General features: G+C 38.5%; 2 protein-coding genes across 2 annotated transcripts in view; one reads left to right on the top strand and one right to left on the bottom strand.

Annotated features, from left to right (window-relative positions):
* ASPN (asporin) lies at positions 1-26,369 on the top strand. The gene is made up of 8 exons (XM_001146178.7): positions 1-284; positions 7,650-7,947; positions 11,795-11,907; positions 15,991-16,204; positions 17,539-17,649; positions 22,001-22,094; positions 22,803-22,941; positions 25,089-26,369. The coding sequence occupies exons 2-8, from the start codon at positions 7,680-7,682 to the stop codon at positions 25,284-25,286; spliced, it is 1,137 nt and encodes a 378-aa protein (XP_001146178.1). The 5' UTR covers positions 1-284; positions 7,650-7,679; the 3' UTR covers positions 25,287-26,369.
* CENPP (centromere protein P) overlaps positions 1-27,985 on the bottom strand; it is a 289,427-nt gene that overhangs the window by 132,057 nt on the left and 129,385 nt on the right. The window lies entirely within an intron of this gene.

Genomic DNA, 27,985 nt, shown 5'->3' on the forward strand with positions numbered 1-27,985 from the left:
GAAGTCTTGGCTACGATACAAACAGTGATGGAAAACACATGAGCAGTAACAAGTTTTAATCTTGCTCCTCAGTACTAACATGGACTAATCTGTGGGAGCAGTTTATTCCAGTATCACCCAGGGTGCAGCCACACCAGGACTGTGTTGAAGGGTGTTTTTTTTCTTTTAAATGTAATACCTCCTCATCTTTTCTTCTTACACAGTGTCTGAGAACATTTACATTATAGATAAGTAGTACATGGTGGATAACTTCTACTTTTAGGAGGACTACTCTCTTCTGACAGGTATGTTTCATGTCTATCTTACAAGTATCGATGTATACTTTACAGTCAATACTAAGGAGACATTAATGTTATTAATAAATGCTTATAAATAATAGGATAAAGTCCAAAGTTTATCTCTATAATTTCTTAAAAATCAGCATTTAAATACAAACCTAAATTTGTACCTAAAATTATTCTAGTTTTATGTCTTATCTATAATGAATGTATTTTAAATATAATTATGTGACTTTTTTTTTCAGCTAAGTGAAAACCTGTCATTATGCCTTACCATAAATGTTAACATGATTGATTTTAAAAGTCATCTAAATAAACATCTTGTATGTTTATCTAGGAAAATAACATTGCTATAATAATGATCATGAAGTTTGGGGATATCACAGCTATATTAAATGAAACAGTAAATATATTTTTCAATATTTAAAATATTTTCTAATGTGTATTTAAAATGTGTGAATTACTGAAATGTCAATTTTACTTATACATTTGAATATTCATTTTTTTCCTTGATAAATGTCTTCCTTATTATAATGAAATGGCACTGAAAAGTTCAAATGGAAATCTATTCAATTCCAAGAAAGAATACTTATCAGCAATAGTTTAGCTAGCACTATATTCAATATGAAAGATTAGGAAATTTTCACAGCATGTATACAGTCAGAATTTAACACTTTCAAAGATTTCCTTTGTCTACTCCCAAAGTAAATTTCTGATTAAATTTTAGATTAAAAAATTTAAGCAATGTATTCAATATTCTACTCCCTAGTAATCTAAATAGCGCACAGCATTCTTTCATGTTAATCTATTCAGAGGTGTGGCACCCAAGAAACAGTGGCCACATGGTGTAGGGACTGAGTCATAAGGAACCTGAGGGGGTTGTATTTCCCTAAAAATAAAGTTGTTTAAATCCAAGAATCAAGCTGTTAAAAGAAAGAAATAAAAAAAGAAAGAAAAATCGAGCACAAGCCCACACACATAAAAGGATCCTGATGTTTTTAGTTTGTTTTTTGGCATTAAGGAGTATAGTGTAGTAGTGGAAAGAACAGAGGATATATAGTCTTCTGTTACAACTAACTACTCAATTAAAAACAAATATTCTGATAACTGATCTGGGGTTTGAGACAAAAACAATTAACTTTACAAGCACAAGTCTTGAGGCACTGTGGGAAACATCATAAAAATGGAGAGGCAGCAGATTTTGTTTTTTAAGACAGTAGCTTGATTGCTAGACATGTGGAGAAATTAATGAAGGGCAAAATTAGTATAAAAGGAAGAACAGCTAGAATGCTTCGTCAGAATGCTAGTTATACTTCTAAGGTAAAATTAACTACTTTTTAAGGAAAGTGCTATCTTTATCAGTATCCATGAACAAATGGTACTGTGAATAAGTTTCCAAATGCATGCTTGGACTTTTAACTCATTTGTTAGCTTACAAGACTATGCCTTGATTACATCTGAATTTGGTTTGGATTCCTTCGGTGAAATATATGGAGTATGTTATATCACATTTATATGCTGAAATCTGCTACTGGTACCTGTGAACTGATAGGCATGTTTAAACCCAGGGGAAAAGTTGCCAAGCGGGCCTTTAAACATGGGATTTAAAAGCACAGTGACTTATTTACCTAATAATAGTGTCTGAGAGGAAATACCATTTCACTTAGATAAACTTTCCATTCTAAGTTTGTAGACCAGTTAAATGGAAACAAGAAAGCTTATGTGCTTCTTAAGCTTTATTTCCAGTCCATATGTTATGAACTCTTTTAAGAGCTTGGCCAAACCTCCTTACCTAGGCTTTTCCAGAGGAAAGTCTGTTTACTGTCTGGAAGTAACTATGAGATTAAAATCCATTTAGGAGGACAAGCAGTCTAGTGCAAAGCACAACCAACAAGCAGTGAGGAGGCCAGCCCTCAGCTCCACCACCTCCAGCCAGTTCTGGATGCTCATTGCCTCAGCTTTTTCTCAGTAAAAGAGGGCCATGGGGGGAAAGTCTCAAAGACCTCTCTTAGCTCTAGGCTACTATGATTTATTAGTAACAGCAGTAGCACTGGAAGAATACTCCAAACACTACTCTGATTAAGAGAGACTTGAAACCAAAATCCAAAGCTTTCCATGAGTGGAAAACACTGGCAAAACTGGTCTAAATCAGGGAAATATTGAGTATTCCTGAGAAGAAGATTTAATATTTTTAAAGGGTTTAAAAATAGAGTAACCTGAATACTGCCAAAACTAATAAAACAGAGGTTGTACCTCATTAATAAACTCAAAATAAAACAGCCAAAAGTCATATCATTTTAAATGACATATAATATTCTCTACATTCTTTCTGAATAATAAGAAAAAAATACTGCTATCTAGGGTTCTCTCCTAGACATTCCATTATTTTCCTATTGGTAAACAGTTGCACACTGAACTGGGGGAGGTTTAGGACCTACACTTAATTGTACTTATTAACAAAGCGGTGGAAGAGACCCAGCAAGAGACTCAGGTAAAGAGTGTAAATAATGAATTCCTCAGGGTATCAAGGTTGGCCTGACTTTTTTCTTTGCAAGCAACCAGGATACACGAATGCAAAAGATTAGATTAATTGTAAAAGGCTAACAGAAGACAGAACTAGCAGAGAGAAATGAATTTTCCAGAAGGCATTTTTGAGTTTCCATATAAAGACTTTCCTAACAGCCATGGATGGACAACTGTGGAAGATGCTGCCTTGAGGTAGTATCCTCTCCCTGGAGCTATTCAAGCAGGGTGGATATGCTCCCTGTTCCAGAATGTTCTGGAACCTTCACCACCAGGAGAAACTCCTGTTTCAAAGGTCTTCATCTCTTATTCTCTAGGAAAGGGCCTAACTACTATATAAAAGTGGCTGCCTCCACTGCTCAGCAACTGGAATGCTTCCCAACAGCTAAAGATAATGCTACTGCCTAAAACTTGCAGGCAGAAGTCTCCATTTCATATTTTTATTTTACCGCAGTTTTGATTAAAGGCAGGGAGGGTCTCCTGTAACTTATCAGTCTAAGAAAGAGGGGAGGCAAAGGAAGGGGCCCCAGCTGGTGCTTCTCCTGATGCCACTGGGGGACTGGTCAGCAGCCCTGAGGCAGGGATGTGGAAAAAAGCAGGACCACTACTGTTCCGCTCCCTGCCTTCCCTGCCCTGTGTGCCTTCTCCTTCTCCTCTCAACTCTCAGTTCTGCTCCTCATACCTGATCCAGTTCCTCATCCCGAACCTCAGCTCAGTACTGGGGAAGCCTCTCTTGACGGTGGCACGAGGCTGAAGGCATCTGGGAAACCATTACGTGGTGTGCAAAGGAGCTGAGGCCAGTCCTTGCTCCCGCTGCCAGGCCACAAGGAACACCACGATGTGTTCTTGGCACCCCACTTTGGATCTCTAACACATTCCTGGTGTTTTACTTTTTTTTTTAAGTTCCATAGTTTTTTTGTTTCTACATTTTGGATATATTATCTGTTAAATAGGTTTTTCCGGTCCAGACTGGGAATCTAAAGTCCATTTGGTTCAAAGATTCTATGGGAAAAAACTTAAACTAAAACATTCAGGCTGGGTGCAGTGGCTCACACAGTGGCACACTTTGGGAGGCCGAGATGGGTGGATCGCTTAAGGTCAGGAGTTCAAGACCTGCCTGGCCAACATTGTGAAACCCCATCTCTACAAAAATATAAAAAATTAGCCAAGCATGATGGCACATGCGTGTAATCCCAGCTAATTGAAGGCTGAGGTGGGAGGATCACTTGAACCTGGGACGTGGAGGTTGCAGTGAGCCAAGATGGCGCAACTGTACTCCAGCCTGGGCGACAAAGTGAGACTCCATCTCGAACAAACAAACAAACAAAAAACCCCAAAAAAACAAACAAAAAAGCACAAACAACTTAAAAAATAACCTTGTCAAAATCTTCATTTCCCATTGACCAGAACAAATAGGATTAAGCCTCAAGAAATTGTGAACCCCAAAACAATTTCCCAAGTAGGTGCTATTGTTTGACTTTTGGGTAGAGATAGATGAGAATAGTGTGTATGGGAAACCTTTGATTATACCAATTCCTACCAAAAGTGGTAGGAAAAGACAGCAGTATATGCAGAAATAAAGCAAAGAAAATTCTGTTGGCGGACTGACATTTAAAATATTTTAAAAGCAACATAATTAAGAAACTATGCATGGGAAGAAAAAAAATGCTTTGCTTATAATCCCATTATCCCTCTTACCAGGTTTGTACATTCTATTTCAATCTTTTTTTCATGTGAATATATGTTTTTATAAATGTCTTTAGTTCTATTGGTCTCAAACAGTAAACTGAGGGTTATGCGTAGACAGACACGGTGAAGAATTTTACTTTCAAAGCTCTGGGTACCACACATCTAGTGTTAAAGCCCTACACCCCTGTTCCTACCCCATAAGTCACAGTATATACAGTTTACATTGTCTATTTACTAATCCAGGCATTTTATTTTTTAGTTTTTCTATTAATGTACCTGACATTCAAGTGTTAACTTTACAATCTCGTATTACCTGACAGTAGTTGATTAGGAGTTGCGGGTTTTTTTATTTTTGAGTAGGGAAGTGTGGGAGAGAAGAGGATGGGGAGGAAGGTGTGCTCTACTTTAAGAAATTCAGCATTCTGACGAGTGACACTGCCTGGGGTACAGTGGGTGCTTGGTAAATGCCCACTGAATAACTCCAGCAACCTCAAAGAAAGCCAGAAACAGGACCTTAAATGACATTATAATTCTATAGCTCCTTGTTGCCAAGGTCAGACAAGGTCAAGGGCAGCTATGCACCTAGAAGACAGAGCTGTAATGCAAGAATGTTACAGAATAAACTGGAATCTGGGGCCAACTTTGATTTAGCTAAGGACCAAGAGCTGAATTTTCTAGGGAATGAGTATTTTGAAGGTTGAGGCAAAGCTGGGCACTAAACCTTAAGGAGTCAGGAGCCACACAACAGCCCTAAGTCAAAACACATAATGAGTCAAAGTTAGACAGACAGCAAAGGCACAGAGACAATGTGCCAGGGACAAAGTGATATTGAAAAGGAAGCCCCCAGTAACCTTTACCAGGACCCCATACAGCATTCACAGGATGACTGGAATACGAAACATCAACCTGCCTGCCAGCAGGGACACCCCATGCCTGCTACAGAACAGTAGTCAGCCACAGTTGGTGATTTCCACCTGGGGCTCTCCAAAAGAAGCCACTGAACCCTGTGTTGCCAACACAATCTCTCACCCAGTACTACACAAATCTGATCACACAATCATTCTATTCTCTACCTTCTAATCCAAGCTACACAGGTGCTTCTTTATGTACAGATGTGTACAGAACAGGAATTTGTATACTGGTTAGATAAGAAAAAATGACAGAGTATGCCCATGAAGCCACGAGATTTCTGGATAAAACAACTGAGTCCCCCCACATGAGCTGGAGCAGAAGGCAGCACAGAACAGGGAGTTGGGACACATGAGCCCTAGCCCTGGCTCCATTTATATTTGGTAGGTGACTTTGTGCAAGTCACTTAAGCTCTTTACGCCTCATTTCCTATGAGGGATGAGTCTAGAATAACATCTGAATTAACACCTCCACAAAGTAGTGTACAGATGGGAGGCTAGGGCTAGTTCTGAAATGGGAATCAGCATAGGATTATTAAAATATAAAAAACTCTTGCCATTCTCAGATCTGTCCTGTAACCTCCTTCCTAGCATAAGTTAGTGCGGATTATCACAGGAATATCACACATACCTGACCGGTGCCATCCAGCTACCCAGTGGGCAAATGTTCATGCCACCATTTAGATTTTTGGAGCATATGAGAAATTAAATAAAGTAATTATCAGGTTAATAACTAATGACAGTAGGACATTCTAGCCCTCGTCTGGTGATTAAAAAAGACATACCATATATAAATGAAGAGATTTATTAAGTTAATGAATTCATTCTTGATTTTTAAATCCAGGAAAAAGCAGGCCCATGGAGAGATGTTAAAGCTGATTTTTTGGTTCTGGGAAATTGCAACCAGTTGGGATTTGGAGGGGTAGGTCTTCCCGAGGCTGGGCCAATCCTGGCTGACTATAGAAGTCTTTTGCAGCCCAGCTGCTCTCTGGCACTCGGGCAATGGCAGGCCTGGAGGACTATTTAGGTGACTGTAGCCTGGTGGACTATTAGGGTCTGCGGAGCCCTCTGCTGTGGTGGTGAGTGGATGCCCTCCTGCCAGGATTCAGTTTCACCAGTGAGCATCTCTAGGATGCATCTATTTTGAATAATTTCATAATGTTTTTAATTTTTGAAATTTTCAAAGAATATACACATTTCACAGGTAATAATTTAAAAATTAGAATATGTAAATATGGCAATAAATCTATGCTCTGAAGGTTCTCATTTGTATAGTTCTGTTTTGTGTGCATTTTAAAAATGCAACTGAAAACAACCTGGCCCCCCAAAAACAAAACAAGCAAACAGAACTCAGTGGAAAGATGAGTAAGAAAGAATAGTCTGGACATCAGACAGTTTGGATCAAATATTAGACAATGGAACAGATTAGAAGGAAAAAGATACCAATTGTGGAAAAAGTGACCAACTATGAGAGTGAGGTTGGGAAAGGTGGAGAGAAATCAGTTAAGGAAAAATTCCAGATGTTGTCTAAGGAGACAATGAAGATATTCCTCCTTCAGGGACACTGAATACATTAAGGCAATAGAAAGATTTTGGGAATACAGAGTTAGGTAAGATAATCTGTTTCTGTTTTTACGATGTTTATTAGCTTTTTCATCCTAAAGGTAATACTCATTGCTCATTATGAAAGTTAAAGGAAAAAGGAAAACACAAGTCATCTATGGTTCTAGTGCCCAGAGTTTATCATCAATCAGGTATATTCCTGCCAGGTTTGTTTTTGTTTGTTTATGAGTGTTTGTAAGTATACAGTTTATGGATTTTTTATATTTGCTTTTTTTAATTTCACAAAAGATAATATCCCATATTTAAAGATGTCTTTGCAAGCATTTTGTGGGTTCCAAAATATTTCATGGAATAAATATACTCTTTTATTTTACTATTCCCCTTTAACCATTATATAATTGTCTCAAATATTTCTGCTATTATAATTCTGTGATGAACATCTTTGTGCACTTTAGAAATGTTTCCTGAGACTAGATTTTAAAAAGTAGAATTACTATCTGAAAAAGAGATATTTTTAGAGTTCCCAATGCACATTGCTGAATTGCTTTCCAAAAATCTTTATAAATTTACTCTTAGATTAGCTAAGCAATGGATTAAAATGCCATTTCATTGCACTCTTGCCAGAACTGAGAAATGTATATATGCAGGAATTATATCCATTTAAATTTAATATCCAATGTCTGTTTAGTCCTAGACTGGTCTTCTACACTAAGACACCATGAAGGAGTATGTGCTCCTATTATTCCTGGCTTTGTGCTCTGCCAAACCCTTCTTTAGCCCTTCACACATCGCACTGAAGAATATGATGCTGAAGGATATGGAAGACACAGATGATGATGATGATGATGATGATGATGATGATGACGAGGACAACTCTCTTTTTCCAACAAGAGAGCCAAGAAGCCATTTTTTTCCATTTGATCTGTTTCCAATGTGTCCATTTGGATGTCAGTGCTATTCACGAGTTGTACATTGCTCAGATTTAGGTAAGAATATAAGTCGATTTTGTTTTGAAGAATAGTAATGCTATTCTGACAATTTAAAGGATGGAAAAAGTCTCACTGAAATTTCAAAAATAATCTCATTGAGTGTATAAGTTTTTTTCATTTAAGTTTTTAGGTGGAAAGTACAGCAAACCCCAAAGTACATCCAAACTTATTTTTAAAATTAAGAAAATCAAAGGAAAACTAAGGGAATGTTGTCCATAGAACATTTCCTTCTCTTCCCCAGTTAAATCAAAGCATTTAATTTTAATTCCCTTCAGAGAGAATGGACATCACGTGCAGTTCTATCTCAGGGTGCCAGCAGGTTGAGACTGTACTTTTCAGTAAAACTCCATGGTAACAAAATGAGCTGCATGTCTAGAACAATGAAATGAGTTATAGAAAGCTTGTGAAATCTCTAATCTAGACCTTTTAAAGATAATGCTTTATTTGCTTTTTAGCAATTTGGGTTTAAAACTGCCTAAGAAAAAAGTGGATAAAGTCTTTTTAAAATTTATAATTCTTTGCTGAGTATTTTATTTCTTTAATACTTCTAATGAAGGAGCACTCAAGAGCACAGCCATGCCCCGTTCAGGGAGGGGACGTAATGGGAATGCATATCAAGAGTTGTTGCCTTCAGCTATTTCCAAGAGGGGACAGCTGAGACTGGCCCCACTGTGGAGGCCAAGGTCTGGCACACAACTCCCACTCAGGGGCTGATGGCCCATCAGGGTCACTTCATGAGTCTGTATGAGCAGATGTCTTGAAAAGCATTAGACTTGCTTCCTACTGCCATAGCATTCATGGCAAGAGTTAAAGCTTACAATAATCTACTCTAGAGACCTTAATGAAGTTTGTCATTATATGACAAAATGAGAGGCAAACAAAAAGCATTCAGAAAAAGGGGAGACTAATACGAGCTAGACTTACTAGTAAAGTCTAATGAAATAGGCTAGGAAAAAAATGGGTCTTAAGCTTTACCTGTGGAATTCTCATGAGAAAGAGATTAAGATGCAAGTACTGTTTGAGAAAACTTGTTCATGTAGAACGACTGTGGAAACAGCATCAGGAACAAGAAATGCAGAAGCTGAGACAGATGCTGGGTGTGAGAAGAGGTTAGTTAGGGAATATGAGAATGTACTATTGTACTAAACTGCATCTCAGACAAGAAAAAACGTTACCTACCATCAGTTTGCAAAGTGGGTGCATGTTAAAGCACTTTGTAAGTCAAAATTCCAGATAAAAATATGTGTATCTGCTATGACTCCACCAGATGTAAACTGGGTTAGTTCTGGGTAAGATGGTGAATAAGGACACATTTATCTTTAGTGCAGACCACCCCCACGTGCTGGCCTCCATATGTGCCACGGCAGAGCAGTCATATGCTTCCAACATGAAGACCCTGCATGAGACATTGCATAAAACTACTCCAGAACACACTTGTCACCAAAGACTTGAGAAGCCCAAGCTACCTCATGGCAGGAAGCTGGTGTTCCCATCACACACAGTCTCCCAAACATTTAGCTTTGAAAAAACTCTAGTAAACAAAATCCACCTAAGAATATCTGTGACAGTCAGACATGCCATCAGCATGCTGCTGCACCCATCCTACCTCCCCCAAAACGTGACCATAAAAAGGGTCTGGGCACTTATCACTCTTCCTCCCTCAGGAGATGAAACTCTTCAGAACTTCAGTTTTAACAGGGGCAGGGCAGGAGTAGGTTTGTCAAAATCTGTGCTACCAGGAGAATCCCTTCTGCAGAACCTCCAGCTTCCTATAAGACTTCCACTTCATTTTCTAAAACCAAAATAATATCCTGTGTTCATAAAAATGGCAAAATTAATCTATTCTAACAAACAAAACTGCACCCTACCTTGCTAATTCATCAAGTTACCCCCCTTCTTCTTCCTATATAGGGTTAAATTTCTTAAGAAAGTGTCAATTTTATTTTAGTATTATTATTATTTTTTTGAGACAGAGTCTTGTTCTGTCACCCAGGCTGGAGTACAATGGCGCGATCTCGGCTCACTGCAACTTCCGTCTCCTGGGTTCAAGCGATTTTCCTGCTTCAGCCTCCTGAGTAGCTGGGATTAAGGGCGCACACCACCATGCCTGGCTAATTTTTATATTTTTAGTAGAGACGAGGTTTTACCATGTTGGCCAGGATGGTCTTGATCTCCTGACCTCATGATCCACCCGACTCGGCCTCCAAAAGTGCTGGGATTATAGGCGTGAGCCACCGCGCCCGGCCTATTTTTTTATTTTTATTTTTGAGACAGAGTCTCACTCTGTCACCCAGGCTGGAGTGCAGTGGCACTATCTTGGCTCACTGCAACCTCTGCCTCCTGGGTTCAAGCGATTCTCCTGACTCAGCCTCCCGAGTAGCTGGGACTACAGGCACGTGTAACAATGCCCAGCTAATTTTTGTATTTTTAGTAGAGACGGGGTTTCTTTCACCATGTTGGCCAGGCTGGTCTTACAACTCCTGACCTTAAGTGACCCACCCACCTCGGCCTCCCATAGTGCTGGGATTACAGGCGTAAGGCACCATGCCCGACCAATTTTAAAGTATAGAAAGGAAAAGTACATAGAGCTGTAGGATAGAATGTTGATATTCAAATACTAGATTTTCAATTCTTCAATTTTTGGCTATTAAATGTATGACTACACTTCAGGAGTGAGGACGGTTCTATCAAAAGTGTACTGACATCTAGACCAAGGCAGGCGGATCGCTTGAGTCCAGGAGTTCGAGACTAGCCTGGCCAACATGGCGAAACGCTGTGTCTAGTAAAAATACAACAATTAGCCAGGCATGGTGGTACACATCCTAGCTACTCGGGAGGCTAAAGCAGAAGAATCACTAGAACCCAGGAGGTGGAGGTTGCAGTGAGCCGAGATGGCGCCACTGCACTCCAGCCAGGGCGACAGAGCAAGACTGTCTCAAGTTAAAAAAAAAAAAAAAAAGAATAATATATGAATCAGTATGTGGAAATCAAAGAATTTACAACTAATTAGAGAAGTTAATTACTTAAAGGAAATGGGTGGTAAAGTTTTTGGTAATATACATGAAAAAAATCTAATTTTTCCATTTTCTAAACACAACTATCTAAGGCTTCTTAAAATGATCAAGACCCGGCTGGGTGCGGTGGCTCACGACTGTAATACCAGCACTTTGGGAGGCCCAGTCAGGCGAATCACGAGGTCAGGAGTCTGAGAACAGCCTGACCAACATGGGGAAACCCCGTCTCTACTAAAAATACAAAAATTAGCCAGGCGTGGTGGCACACACCTGTAATCCCAGCTACTCAGGAGGCTGAGGCAGGAGAACTGCTGGAACCCGGGAGGCCGAGGTTGCAGTGAGCCAAGATCATGCCACTGCACTCCAGCCTGGGCAACAGAGCGAGACTCCGTCTCAAAAAAAAAAAAAAAAAGAAAGAAAAATTATCAAGACCCATATGCTCCAATTTAGCACTATAACAGCCTGAAAATTTGCAAAGAAAGCTAACATTCCTCAGCCAAAGGTACATCAACAGAAGCTGCACCTCAGTGGTTGGTCACCTTATCACAGCCACCAAGGCCGCTCCAATTTATCTCCTTTTATTCTACCTTAGAGGGGATGAGTAGTGACAGCTATACCAATCTAGACACCTTGTAAAAATTAATAAGTTACTCAAAAAGGTCCTGAGGTCTTCCCCCAAAACAATGTTTTTTTTGTCATCTGTTATGACTGTTAAGTCATCTGTAACTTGATGATAATCATGGGTTTTAAAAAATGTATATTTCTACCATATTAGTAATCTCATCTTCAGCATGATTCTCTATTATATAACATGTTTGTTTCTTTCTAAGGTTTGACCTCAGTCCCAACCAACATTCCACTTGATACTCGAATGCTTGATCTTCAAAACAATAAAATTAAGGAAATCAAAGAAAATGATTTTAAAGGACTCACTTCACTTTATGTAAGAATATATCCTCATACTTTCAAAGATTTAAGTGAAAACTCTGTATCTTTGCTATAATGATTAATTATACTATGTTAGTATAAACAAGTCTTACTTTTCTGTAAAGAATGACAAAAATCCCTGCATTCAACAGCGTTCTAGTCAATTAAAAATTATAGATTTCATTCAATTAATAGTCTAATTCAATGGATGTTTATTAAATAATAGCCATGTAAAACGCAGTGGGCTGAGTTTAATGGTCCTCAAATAAGCTTACAATCTATTCAGGTAGTAACAGTCACTATACATTAAAATGAACAAGAAAACAATTACTTACAGCAATCATTAGCAAACAGTGTAAGAAATCTTTACCCAAACGTGTTAAGACACCACAAATCTCTAACAGCAGCACACAGAATATATCTGATTGATTATATATACATGTATGGCTTCTTTATTGGATCTTTAAAGAAGAAAAGAATTTTTTCTTTACTGTATTAGTATCATTTTAATATTCTAGGATTTAAAAGATTACTACTTCCATGTTTAACATTTTGGGCTGGGTGTGGTGGCTCATGCCTATAATCCCAGCACTTTGGGAGGCCAAGGCGGGCGGATCACTTGAGCCCAAGAGTTCGAGATTAGCCTGGGCAACACAACAAGACTCCACCTCTATAAAAAATACAAAATTAGTTGGCATGGTGGTGGTGCATGTAGTCTTAGCCAGGAGGTAGAGGTTGCAGTGAGCTGTGACTATGCCACTGCACTCCAGCCTCGGTGACACAGTAAGACCCTGTCTTAAAAACAAAAACAAACCAAAAAAATCATTTCCAAGTCTCCAGATTTTAGCAAGTAAAATTTCTGATTTAGTCTGAAATTGGGTTTGGAGGAGCACCTCATTTCCCCCTGCCACCGCCTCCCCTCAGCACAGCTCCTGCCTCGCTGACTCTGGCATGGTGTTAGAGGAAGAGCTCTGGTTCTGTATCATCTGAGGTGGTAAGCCAGGCCTGGCTATTCCAGGCCATTTCCCCACACTCTCAGGCTGTGCTGGAGAAAACAAATTTAAAGTCTGTCATCTCTAGATAAGATAAAACTAAGAGAACAGGGTAGAAAATACCATAACCATATTAGCCCCTTGCCTGTTCCTGTGTCTGAGAGATGTGGGGTCACCATGCCTCCCTGTCACCCTGGGTCAGTGCAGTGGACCCTGCTGGCCCATCCCTTCCTCCCTGTCACCCTGGGATTGAGGACATGCATGCTGATCATACTTAAGGCAGACTGAGGGATGCTCAATCCTTGCATCAAGCCTCCTTACAAAATCCAGCTCTCACACTGCCCGGTCAGGTAGCCAGCACCTTGTCTGCTCTTTTCACTTTCAAAGTGTGCAGGCAGCTCAGATCTGGTAAGCCTCCATTATCAATATAAAAGAGCAACTAGAAGAGCATATATTTATAAGTTAGGTCTCACTAAAACATTAAAAGACAGTCAGAAATGACACAATGGATTCCACTGAGGATCCACCCAGTCCACCCCACTAACTTTAGGCCACAAAATCTTTTGGAGAATGGCAAGGCCATTATTCTACCAACAGAAGTTGGAAATATAGCCTGTTGATGCGTTTACCACTTCTTCAACCCCTTTTCAGCTTAGATAACCACAAGAATAATAACTAATGGCATATTTAATACCGGGGCTATGAAAGTTTTAAATTCATCATATCATTATTTTATTACATTTTAGGAGCATTCCAGGGACTTAGTCCATACTTATTCTTGTTATTCACAGGGAAATGAGAAACTAAATGGTATCAGGAGCTTTCTTAGACCTACTTGATTTCCTTTGAGAAATGCATGTCAGGTGTAGAGCAATGGTGGGAAAGCCCCCAGCTGTTAAGTAGTATTACTGCCAAGCTACTATTAGCAGACTGACCAGGTGTACTGATGTAAATCACTTTTTAAAGTACATGCTTTATACTTGAATTGTAGGTATACCACACAATTACAAAACATTTATATAATTATAATATCACCTTATATGGTACCTGTCTTTTAAGAGAATCAAATTATTTTTTAGACATTCTACAAATTCTCTGTGTTAAGTTTTAGCTGCTTGTTTGGCACTTGGGTTCTTACACAAAGGATGATACAGTCAGAGCAAAATCATTGAACACAATCACAGCCCTCCCAGCTCACTTCCAGCCATTATGAGACACATGTGGCATGAATCACTGTCCTACTACTGAATGGCTATGCTCTTCTCATCTTCTGTCCTTACACTGTTTGTTAATGATGAATTGGAAGCTCTGTGATAACCAAGCCAGCACTGAGAGTGCAGTTTAACTGGATCACTCAGCCAGCTCACCATGCAGGGCAGGCAGTCCACCATGTGGCGCGGCTCTTACCAGTGCTGCACAAAACCTCTTACACAGTTTTGTATTACTTTTCCTTCCTTTTATGCAGTTCCAACAACTGCATGTTTTAATTAGGAAAAACAAACTAATAAAAGCCCAGTGCACTAGACTTGGATCTCACTGACGCACAGGTTCACTTTGTGGTGGGGCCTCTCTAACCCTCACTTGTTGCGTGGCATAGGCAAGTCACCTTTCTTCACTTTACGCATTTCCTCATCACTAAAAGGAGAGTAATAATTCCTGCTAAATTTACCTCTTGGAATCAAGAGAGGATTCACAAACCATCTTGATGATCCACCAAGTTGTTAAATTCCCCTCACCTCATTTTTCAGTGTAACCAAAGGAAAAGAGAAGATACTTTTAGTTGGCATCACACACTCACAAACGAGGATATTTTACCAGTTGGTAGCAAAATGTAGTTTCACCTCTTCTCCTAGGCTTACCCTTTCTTGGTGAAACTTTTAGCAATAGTGATATATCTGGAATTTCCAGAGGGTGAGAAAAGGAAAGCACAAAGGGCCAAGAGTGAGATGAGGAAACGTGCAGATAAAAGTTTACTGAGCAACCAAAATGTGTATTTCTGCCATGGAAAAACAACAACAATATGAGTAATACCAGTGAGGCATATTAAACAAAGGGAGATTTTTGTGAAATGAATTTGAGAACAAAATCATAAAATGAATGAATCTAGAGCTGCTCCTTGAGAAAATCAGATGACCTGGATTGGTAAAGAGGGACAAAAAGGTCCTGAAGACGCTTAGTGGCCTGTCATCATTCTTGGTAAACACAGAAAATTCTCTTTGAACAATCTGGCAAAGAGTAAAGAACTGAGATATGCTCATTTTGCAATGAAAATCGTTATCAGAGTTACCAACATGTCCCAGTTTGCCTAGGACATTCCCAGTTTGGGTTCTGAAATCCCCACATCCCATAATCTCATGATCTGGGCAGACTGAGATGGCTGGTCACCCAAGCAGCCATGCACCCTTGGACATGTTGCAAAAGACTTGTGCAGAGAGCACACTCACACTGGTACGAGCTCTTTTTACTCTCTGGAGTTATTAGACCTCCTCTGCAGGATGCTGTCTTATTGCCCTGAGAAATACCCAAAAAACTGATAAGAGATTGAGTCATTTCTCAGGATCCATTACTATATCCCCAATATCTAAAATATGCCAGAATGCTGAGGGCACATGGTAGGATTTTTTTCCTTACAGGCCTCTGTTCTGGGAGAAATGGTAAACATTAGTAAATATGAAAGAAGTGAGGTTTTCAAAGTAGACAAAATCATGCAAAAGTATATTTGGTGTGCACTAAACATAGTTTTGTAGAGTAAATAGATTTTAAGATAAGATAAAGATAATATCACTGGTCACTTCCCTGAAGGGAAATAGGAGGCTGAGTAGAGGTTGAAGGCTTAACCATATGAAAGTATTATCTATTCAAAGATTAAAAAGATGCACTTCTATCTAAACCAATGGCACAACATAATTATTATAGCTCTGCACTTTTCTAACTCAGTAGTAAAATTTTTTTAAAAGCTTAGATTGGGCTGGGAAAGTTTTTACATGGGTGATCTAGTACACCACTGATATAAATTGTACTGATTTCCATCATTGGCTAATCACTGTAGAATACTGGTAAATCAAATCCACTTCCTAATATTGTGTAACTTTCTATGCTTGATCAAGGGTCTGATCCTGAACAACAACAAGCTAACGAAGATTCACCCAAAAGCCTTTCTAACTACAAAGAAGTTGCGAAGGCTGTATCTGTCCCACAATCAACTAAGTGAAATACCACTTAATCTTCCCAAATCATTAGCAGAACTCAGAATTCATGAAAATAAAGTTAAGAAAATACAAAAGGACACATTCAAAGGAATGAATGCTTTACACGTTTTGGGTAAGTTTTTCAAATGAATGGGACATCTTGAAATTATAACAAACAAGCAGATGTAGAACACTTTATCGTCACTATTAAGAATAATTTCCAAAATTAATTTTCGAATAATCTTTGCCTAGATAAGCCATTTATAAACCAATTAAAATGTCCAACAAAATTTTTAGCACTTAAAGAAAATATGATCTTTGTAATACTGTCTCTCTCTCCCTGAAGAACCTCCTTTGAGGCCAGGCCTGGTGGCTCACGCTTGTAATCCCAACACTTTGGGAGGCCAAGGCGGGCGGATCTCCTAAGGTCAGGAGTTTGAGACTAGCCTGGCCAACATAGTAAAACCCTGTCTCTACAAAAATACAAAAATTAGCCGGGTGTGGTGACAGGCGCCTGTAATCTCAGCTACTTGGGAGGCTTAGGCAGGAGAATTGCTTGAACCCAGGAGGCAGGGGTTGCAGTGAGCCGAGATTGCGCCACTGCACTCCAGCCTGGGTGACAGAATGAAACTCCATCTCAAAAAAAAAAAAAAAAAAAAAGAACCTCCTTTGAAACACTTAGCGTGGTTTCTGTTTCTGACCAGACCCTAATAAAATATAACTTATTATTTAATTTAAAGGTAGTATTTTTAATGTATTGCATAAGCTACTCAAATATAATACACAAAATTAGTTTGGATATTATTTGGAATGTGCACCTAACATTTGGTTATCTGCTTTAAGATTATCGATGTGAGGAATTTTTTGTCTTATATTTAAAACTCTACCTGATTTTATTTCTGACACCTATCATATAACCATGCCATCTCCCTATAATATCCATTCAAAATTCATAACCAAGATACTAATTCATTTATTCATTTAATTCAACCAAGTGCCTGGCCTCACTTACTGGCATTTCTTCAAGGTTATATTTCTGCTAACAAAACAACAATTTCTAATTGACTTACAATTTAAAAAAAGTTTAAGACACAAAAATGTACACAGAAAAACGTAAACATTTTGGATTATATGAAGGACGATCTTTTTTGATGCACTATTACAATAACAAAACCTTAATTGTGCTCATGGTTGGAGGAGAGTGAAAATGTCACTGATATGGTAATTCAAAGTGAAAAATAGTGAACTTCTCATATATTCCAGTTTACATAATACAAAGCCATATTTTTCTGATGCTGACAGAAAGGACAGTAGATAGAAAGAAGCAGATATACCGAGTGAAAATGAGCCTAAAGGACGAAGCTCACGCTTCTTGGGATATTCATTCTTGGGATGTGTCTCTCTGCGCTGTGAGTTTCCTTTATATACAACCTATGTGTGCTAAGTCATGTCATTCTCCCCTGACAGAAATGAGTGCAAACCCTCTTGATAATAATGGGATAGAGCCAGGGGCATTTGAAGGGGTGACGGTGTTCCATATCAGAATTGCAGAAGCAAAACTGACCTCAGTTCCTAAAGGTTTGTATTTACTTTATCTAAGATATGGTATTTTAAAGTTGTCACCTTTCAATAACGATTCAATCTAATATTGTAAACTGTGCAGTATACACTGCAACTAGAAATCTTTGCACCAGTAAATCTGGTCAATATAGTCTACACACACATAAAATGCCATATGTAGTGCCTTTTTCCTGACAGAATTAAGCCACAATTTTTTTACTCCACTAAGAATAAACATTAAGAAGCAATGAACTTTTAGTTTTCCTTCTCTTTCCTGACATGTACTCATTTATACCTGTCATTCTGTGCAGTACCTGTTAGAGGTGGAGAATTCTATACAGAAGAAAGCAGAGAAAGATAGATGGGGCAAGAGACCCTGTCCCCAGGCATTTAGCCACAGTTTGAGGTGAAGCCTATGAGCCCAGACTGGGCAGCCCCTGGCTCTGGCAGGAATGGACATGCCATTCAAGGCAAGGCATTTTGTACCCAGCTTCTTCCCAGGTGTACTGTGAAGATTAATGGGCCAATACACAAAAAGGTCTGAGGACAACATCCAGCACGTAGGAAGTGACCACCTGTGACATAATCATTACCAAGATGAGCACTGTGCTCTTTATCATGGCTTTGTGTGACCCAAGGCTAGCACCTCAAGTAGAATGCTCCTTAAGTCTGCCAGATGACCAGTGTTCTAACCCATTACTTCCAAGCTCCCTGTCTGATGATTAGCTGCATAGGATTGCCTTTCTTGGAACTCTTGCTCAAAGTCTTGCTTTCCTTATTCCCAACAAGGGCACATGCTCTCTTTGCTTTGATGACTAACTGGGCCAAAAATAACCCCTATGATTAACAACATATTTTTACTTTCCAACAGCTCCGTCTTTCAGTATCCATGAGTTAAAGCAGCAACTTCATCACGACCCCCTCTAATCTACTCACCTGATCCAGAAGATCAATAAAACAAACATATACAGATAATTTAAAAGACACAGTAAAGCTGTTATTATTAATCAAGAGGTGACCTTTCACTTAGGTCACCTAAAGATCATCTAAAGTAAAAGAGGAAAGATAACTTTTCTATCCAGGAAAACAACAGTTTAATTCAGAACTATACAAATCCAAAAAAACACCTCAGTGTAGCTTTAAAGGAGGTGGATGTTTTTCTACAAGAAACCAAAAATGTTACATTTACCTTCCCATTTTAGAAAAACAACAAAAAATGCAAATGCTACCCAATAAGTTAAACATATAAAATCCCTTTCATCTGCTGGAAGATAACATCCAGTAAAGGAGAGTGAAGACAAGGAAAAGAGGAAGGTAGAGGGAGGAGAGGAGGACAGCCTACAGGGCTGGAGGAGGGAGCTGCTGTTCCAGGCCACATCTCCTGACATGGCCATTCTTTATGTTCACACCAAAAGTCTTTCCTACACTGCAAAATTCTATTTAAATTTCAAAGTGTATCTTAAAAGTAAAGGTTTAACTTCTCATGAGTTTTCAAGATTCTTTCAAAGCCAAAAGGAATCTTTAGAAATTTAAATTGGAATCAAATCTCTCAACTTAAATAACTATTCCTTCAAATCCCCTTGACATTCAGAATTCACTAACCTGTGAAAGCTGACTGCCTGCATGGCATAATCCAGTCAGTATTACCCCCTGTGGCAAGATGAAAGGATGCAGGTATCCTGAGGGTCCTCACCAGACCCAACAAGTTATCATGTGGACAGGATGAAAATGTCTTCTTTCCTATTCGTTCAGGAAGTTCTACTGCATAATATTATGTGGGGAAGAGGGGAGACCTGTTTGAAGACAGGGTGGGAACAGAAATTCCGGTACAAAAGTGTGCTAACATTTGTCAGCAGTTACTGAGCTTCTGCCAAATTCACACCTCTGCTCGTTTTATCCTAGAGGCTACACTTCAATCTTCTCTCTGGTTACCCACCTTCCCCATTTCCTAAGGGACACAACAGTTCCCTCAACTTCCACAAGTCCTCTCCCAGAGATTTTTCTCTTCCAACTTTGTAGAACCTATTCTAGAATAGGCTGGCACGTTGCACCAGCTATTTTTCTAGTGATTTTTGTATGTATGATGGATCTGCTCTAAATTAGCAAATAATGTCTTTGAGGACAGAAACTTTACCTTACATACTGGAGGGTCCACATAATCATTCCATAAATACAATTAAGCTCAATTAATCAAAATTCAAGAAATTAGAACCTTCTCAGTTTAGAAGAATTATTTTTCTGCTCCCTAGTTTATTTATTTTAAAATTCAAAATAGATTCTGTTATCAAAATAAATTCAGTCATGGAAACTATTATTGCTATTCATAAAGATGTTTCAATTATCTTCATCCGTCTTTATTGCTAATATAGAAAGGAAATATTTCATCAAGACTTGAAAAAAGGAAAGCATTTTCCAGCTAGCTAACCAGATACTTGGGTTGACAAATAATACTTTGTATATAGGGCTAACAAAATGAGGTTTGATGGAATCTTCTGGTCAGTCCCTTTCATTCCAGCTTCAGTTCATTTGGGGAGAGTGGGGGTCAGGATATGCCCCGTTGAGAAGAGAAAGAACGATTATTCACTGGGCACCTGCCATGTGCGGGGGTACTACAGATACACCTAGTTTACACAAAAACTACTGCTAATTGAAAGAATAGAGCCAGGCACAGTGGCTCATGCCTGTAATCCCAGCATTTTGGGAGGCCAAGGTAGGCGGATCGCTTGAGGTCAGGAGTTCAAGACCAGTCTGGCCAATATGGTAAAACCCCATGTCTATCAAAAATGCAAAAATTAGCTGGGCATGGTGGTGCACACCTGTAGTCCCAGCTACTTGGGAGGCTGAGGCAAGAGAATCAGTTGAACCTGGGAGGCGGAGGCTGCAGTGAGCCAAGACTGCGCTATTACACTCCAGCCTGGGTGACAGAGTGAGACCCTGCCACAAAAAAAAAAAAAAAAGAAAAGAAAAGAAAGAATAAATACTGCAATGACCTGAACATATCAAATAGGGTAAAAATTCGTGTTTATAATGGTGTTTTTAAAAAAACACAAAAAACCTTAACTGGTCACCTCTGGGCATTGCATGAATTCATTACTTGAATGAATCAAGTTTTGCTGCCTTTTCTATAAAAACAATCTTACAAAGTAACTAAATAATTAATGAAAGAAAATTCTTTAGAGAAGAATTCCAGCTAATAAATCCATCAAGAATGACATCAGGAAGTCACCATTTTCCAATTCCTAATGACAGAATGGATCTAGGCAACAATCGTGCATGAATGCTAAGAACCTCAGGTGAAAGGCTGATTTACTTTTATCTGAATGTATCTCTGCATCTGACTACCAGGGCATAGGAAGAAGTTAAAGGATCCTGATAAATGATATCACATGGAAGCTGTCAGCCAAATCCACAAAAGGAGTGTCTCAAACAAATTAATATGGAAATAAATCAAAAGAAGAGGGAGAAAAAAGGAGGGAGTATGTTGTACATTAAGAGAGATTTCAAGGCGATAAGAACCAAATGTATTCTGTAAACTTCATTTAATCCTAACTTGAACAAATCAACTGTAAAATGACGTATTTGAGACAAGTGGGGAAACTTTACCATATTAGATGACAGTAAAGAATTTATTAATCTTGTTAGATGTGATATTAACAGGGTGGTTATGTTAAAAAACAAAAAACAAGATGACCTTATCAGTTAGAGACATCTAGTTGAAGAATTTATAGAAGAAATGACATTATGTATAAGATTTGACTTTAAATACTCCAGCAAAAGAAATATGGCAAAATAAAAACAGATAAACCGATCAATAAATAATTAATAGAGTAGATAAAACAAGATAGGAAAAATGGAGATAACTGTTGAAGCTGAGCATGGTGGTTCATAATACTAGTTACTATTTTTATGAATGGTTACAATTTTACCATAATAAGAAGTTAATAAAAAGTAGGTACCAGGCTGGGTGTGGTGGCTCACGCCTGTAATCCCAGCACTTTGGGAGGCCGAGGGGGGTGGATCACCTGAGGTCAGAAGTTTGAAACCAACCTGGCCAACATGGTGAAACCCCATCTCTACTAAAAAGTACAAAAAATTAGCCAGGTATGGTGGTGCGTACCTGTTATCTCAGCTACTCAGGAGGCTGAGGCAGAAGAACTGCTTGAACCCAGGAGATGGAGGTTGCAGTAAGCTGATATCACGGCACTGCACTCCAGTCTGGGCAACAAGAGTGAAACTCTGTCTCAAAGAAAAAAAAGAGTTAGTGCCTAAAAAGTCGCCTAAATCCATAATCTGAAACTTGAAAAGTAAACAAATAGTCAATTGGGCTTAGTGATACTTGACTTAACATATATCTTTCTCTTCTTATTAGGCTTACCACCAACTTTATTGGAGCTTCACTTAGATTATAATAAAATTTCAACAGTGGAACTTGAGGATTTTAAACGATACAAAGAACTACAAAGGTAAACGTTCCCAAAATTTTAACTTAGAATGATACCTCCTGGAGAATGTGCACAGGGACCCTGGTAGAGATCACTGTCTGTTTAGCCAGTTGCTGTTGGAACTGGAGAGTGTGAAGGGAAAACTAGAAAGAACCACAATTGGCCGGGTGTGGTGGCTCACGCCTGTAATCCCAGCACTTTGGGAGGCCAAGGCGGGCAGATCCCGAGGTCAAGAGTTCGAGACCAGCCTGGCCAACATGGTAAAACCCCATCTCTACTAAAAAATACGAAAATTAGCCAGGCATGGTGGAGGGCGCCTGTAATCTCAGCTACTCGGGAGGCTGAGGTTGCAGTGAGCCAAGACTGTGCCGCTGCACTCCAGCCTGGGCATGGGCAACAGAGCGAGACTCCATCTTAAAAAAAAAAAAAAAAAAAAAAAAAAAGAACCACCGTTATTACCACCTCTGCTGATAGGGGAGAATCAAGTGAAAAGAAGAAAATGACTTTTCAAATTTCCCTTTTGTTAAATTTAGGTCAAAGAATTTTCTGACAAAACTGGAAGATAGTTGTTACATACTGAAGTAGGTTATTAAATAAAGTAATGAAATATCTTTGAACATATATATAAATAGGACAGGCTTATATTCTAACTAGTTTGCGGTGTTTTCAGCTAACTCTATCACACCTAACCATCTGTGTAAGACTTGATGCATTTTATATCATTTTTAGGCTGGGCCTAGGAAACAACAAAATCACAGATATCGAAAATGGGAGTCTTGCTAACATACCACGTGTGAGAGAAATACATTTGGAAAACAATAAACTAAAAAAAATCCCTTCAGGATTACCAGAGTTGAAATACCTCCAGGTAAAACATTCTACTTGTGTTCAGTAGATATTGGTACTTTTCTTCAGTTTTTATAACACACTTTAGCACACCTCAAGCAAAGACCAAGTAAGCAGCAAGGGTGATTCAAACATAATGACTCTCCAGGTTGCATGAGGTGTTTTAAGAAGTAGGAGAGCTTTAGGAGAATGGTTTCTACATTGACGTCACAAGAAAAGCTCAGGATCCATTTCCATCTTTTGGTTTCTCCTGTTGAAACTGCTGAGGACATTGCAGCAAAGCCGCTGGCACAGTTAATTTCAGATTTTAGGGCAGGGGTGGCTACGCAGAGGCAGGACTGGTCAGGAGGACATGGAGCAGTGTCACGTGTCCTTTTGATCTGGAAACATTTCTCAAGGCAGAGCAAGAGGATTAGGCTCCTGGTATTTTCGCTTTCAGTGTGGTGCTAGGATAGACATGTATATTTTTTTTTAAACATTCCAACCAGAATACAGTATATAACCAATTTAAAGTCACCATCTGGAGCATCATGAGTTCCCATTTTGTTGTTTGTTTTTATTCATTATTAGAAATCTTTTCCTTCTATTTGACAACTCTTAACTGGCTGGAAGGGGCCACAGATTCCTTGGAGAATCTAATAAAGATTTAGATCTTCCCAAGAACAAAAGTTTTCATCTTCCAAGGAGCTTGAGAACAAAACTGGGCAACAAGCCACTCTGCCTCTTCTCTTTTTCTTTCCGATGTATCTTTAAACAAGTTTCGTTCACTGTACTCCTTTGAGATACAAACCATCAAAATGAATGTAATATAGGTAGGTGCTAATCTCAAGATGACAACTTTTGCTTTGACTTTTCCAAATGCTGCATTTGGATGTCTGTTTAGCCAGTGACTACAACTTGAGTCTGTCCTCTCTCAAGCTGCCCCATCCCTGATGTCATTTCTGCTTAATTTGCTCCACAACTCTGCTTCCAGCTTCTGGTCTCTCTTAAATCTACCTATACTCTTGCTAGCATTAATTAAATGAATAGAATTATAACACAAACAGAAGAACACATGTCATAAGCATATATTTCAATGAATGTCCACAAAGTAAACACACTGATGTCCAGCAGGTTTTCATTCCCAGTGAGATCAGTACTATGGTAAACTATACCTTGCACTTATATTGAGCAGCTGGGGGACTGAACACCAAACTTAAATGTTTTAGCAATGCCTAGAATTTTCATGATTGGTCTCATATCAGTCTTACTAAGACATAAAGGCAGAATCTAGAGGTAACAACAGCCAGGGAGGATATCCCACTTTGGCCAGCAAAAGACTTCTGCTCTTCAGCACACCAAAATGCTGTCAGTTAAGTAGATTGCTTTTATTTCCCAGAAATCTCACTGTTACCAAAAAAGGCCAAAGAAGAAATTAGAAGGGCTATTAAAGGGAATGAGGGAAAGTTCCTCTATTTACCATACTTTTTGAGTAAGAATTTAATTTAAAAAGACATGTACACGGCCTGTAAAATTGTGACTTGTCCACTGGTGTATATAAGATCAAGTGATTTCAATTATTGATGCTATATTACAATTCTGCATTTAGGATGTTGATAGATCTTTCTATAAAACAACTTAGAAAAATTCTCCTTTGGTCACAGAAAATGCCAGCTAATAATTCTTCACAATCAAATTGTGAGCCTAATTCTTAGAGCATTAAATTTCATTCTTCTGATCATTTCTAATGTTTTAAATGCACTATTGTAAATATGGCACTGAAGTAACCATATATATACACACAAATATGTATATTTAAAAATATGTATGTATGTTTATAAAAGTAAACATTACGCATGTATGTATTTATGTATGTATGTATGTATGTACGTATGTATGTATCTATCTATCTATCTGGAGAGAGAGACAGCGACCCATGTGACCAGGCAGTATGCTCTGGGCCCTCGCGGGAGTCCTTCCCCAACACTTTTGTGTACAACACATGAGCTTGAGTTTTTATAATAGGTATTTAACATGCATAAGTGAGTACATCTACTTTACCTGAAAATACATTCAAGCCAATGTAAAATAAACAGATGAATAAACCCACAAACAAACGGCGACTACAGAGTATCTTCCGTTTACATTTACTGGGTATTTTTAATCCTTTCTTTTTTCCTACTACAACAGATAATCTTCCTTCATTCTAATTCAATTGCAAGAGTGGGAGTAAATGACTTCTGTCCAACAGTGCCAAAGATGAAGAAATCTTTATACAGTGCAATAAGTTTATTCAACAACCCGGTGAAATACTGGGAAATGCAACCTGCAACATTTCGTTGTGTTTTGAGCAGAATGAGTGTTCAGCTTGGGAACTTTGGAATGTAATAATTAGTAATTGGTAATGTCCATTTAATATAAGATTCAAAAATCCCTACATTTGGAATACTTGAACTCTATTAATAATGGTAGTATTATATATACAAGCAAATATCTATTCTCAAGTGGTAAGTCCACTGACTTATTTTATGACAAGAAATTTCAACAGAATTTTGCCAAACTATTGATACATAAGGGTTGAGAGAAACAAGCGTCTATTGCAGTTTCTTTTTGCGTACAAATGATCTTACATAAATCTCATGCTTGACCATTCCTTTCTTCATAACAAAAAAGTAAGATATTCAGTATTTAACACTTTGTTATCAAGCATATTTTAAAAAGAACTGTACTGTAAATGGAATGCTTGACTTAGCAAAATTTGTGCTCTTTCATTTGCTGTTAGAAAAACAGAATTAACAAAGACAGTAATGTGAAGAGTGCATTATACTATTCTTATTCTTTAGTAACTTGGGTAGTACTGTAATATTTTTAATCATCTTAAAGTATGATTTGATATAATCTTATTGAAATTACCTTATCATGTCTTAGAGCCCGTCTTTATGTTTAAAACTAATTTCTTAAAATAAAGCCTTCAGTAAATGTTCATTACCAACTTGATAAATGCAGTAGCATAAGAGCTGGTTTGGGGCTATAGCATATGCTTTTTTTTTTAAATTATTACCTGATTTAAAAATCTCTGTAAAAACGTGTAGTGTTTCATAAAATCTGTAACTCGCATTTTAATGATCAGCTATTATAAGCTTTTAATAGCATGAAAATTGTTAGGCTATATAACATTGCCACTTCAACTCTAAGGAATATTTTTGAGATATCCCTTTGGAAGACCTTGCTTGGAAGAGCCTGGACACTAACAATTCTACACCAAATTGTCTCTTCAAATACGTATGGACTGGATAACTCTGAGAAACACATCTAGTATAACTGAATAAGCAGAGCATCAAATTAAACAGACAGAAACTGAAAGCTCTATATAAATGCTCAGAGTTCTTTATGTATTTCTTATTGGCATTCAACATATGTAAAATCAGAAAACAGGGAAATTTTCATTAAAAATATTAGTTTGAAATAAAATATTTGTGCTTTGATGTTATTTTTCTTCACCCACCCAGCAATATAAACTATTCTTCAGAAAACTCTAATCTATATATAACATGTTTAGAGCAGTATTAATGTCAATTATTATTACTTTTTGTTTTGTTTTGAGATGGAATCTCGCCCTGTAGCCCAGGCTGGATGGAGTGCAGTGGCCTGATCTTGGCTCACTGCAACCTCCGCCTCCTGGGTTCAAGCGATTCTCCTGCTCCAGCCTCCCAAATAGCTGGGATTACAGGCACATGCCACCATGCCCAGCTAATTTTTTGTATCTTTAGTAGAGACGGGGTTTCACCATGTTGGCCAGGCTAGTCTCGAACTCCTGACCTCGTGATCTGCCCGCCTCTGCCTCCCAAAGTGCTGGGATTACAGGCGTGAGCCACTGAGCCTGGCCTAATGTAAATTCTTAATAACAATAATACATGTTATTAATACATATAATAATAATACACCATGTAATTCCTATGCTATGAAAGATAATCACCTTTATATTAAGCTACATCAAAAACAAGATTTTAAATAACTTGGGGGTGAGGGGGAAAGAACAACATTACAGATATACAAGAGATGGAGGTTTGGATTTCGAGGTTAAGAATGGGTAAATAAAGTCTTATTCTTCACAGTGGAGTTACTCAACTTTGGCTCCCTTGACATTTTGGGCCAGGTCATTCTTTGCGGCAGGGGCTGCCCTGTACATCTTTTAGTTGCACCCTGGTCTCTACACACTAGATGGCAGTAACACCTGCATCCCCTGCCCTCCACAGGTTTTTGTTTGTTTTTTATTTTGTTAAGAGACAGAGTCTTGCTCTGTTGCCCAGGCTGCAGTGCAGCAGTGTGATCATAGCTCACTGTAGCCACAAACTCCTAGGCTCAAGCAATCCTCCTGCTTCAGGCTTCCAAGTAGCTGGGACTACAGGTGCATACCACTGTGCTCAGCTAATTTTTTGTGGAGACAGGGTCTCACTTTGTTGCCCAGGCTGATATTGAACTCCTGGCTTCAAGTAATCCTCCAAGCCTTAGCCTCCTAAAGTGTTAGGATTACAGGCATGAGCCACTGCATCCAGCCTCCCCTCTACCTCTATAGTTTTGACAATCAACAATTTCTCCAGAAATTGACAAATGTCCCTGCAGGGAGTGGTGGAAGGTAGGGCAAAATCTCAGCAGGTTGCAAACAACGGCTTTACAGGAAAGTTAGTCAATTTCTAAAATGACATATCTGGAAACCTGGAACAAAACTGCTACTTTTTTGAGCAAAAAAAGAGGGAAGACCATGGTATGAGTAGAGGGATGATGATAGTATGATTTTAATAATAAATGTTCACCACCAGTAGTGCTAGAACCAGCAGTGTCCCGGGTTGCAGAACTTTGCCTTGGAAATCCAGTTCCATTTATAGTCTTGGGCAAGTTACCACCTCTCTGAGCCTGCTTCCTCACCTATAAAGGGTAGGGGTGACAACACTGAACAAGGTTGTTATGAAGAATAAATGATAAAAATATATATGCAATGCTTTGTAAACCATAAACATTTACAAAGAAAAATAAAAGATCATGAAGTCCTTAAAGATAAAAGAAAACAATACTATAATAATCACTCA

This window comes from Pan troglodytes, chromosome 11 (assembly GCF_028858775.2).
Source record: "Pan troglodytes isolate AG18354 chromosome 11, NHGRI_mPanTro3-v2.0_pri, whole genome shotgun sequence".
NCBI classification, from domain to species: Eukaryota; Metazoa; Chordata; class Mammalia; order Primates; family Hominidae; genus Pan; species Pan troglodytes.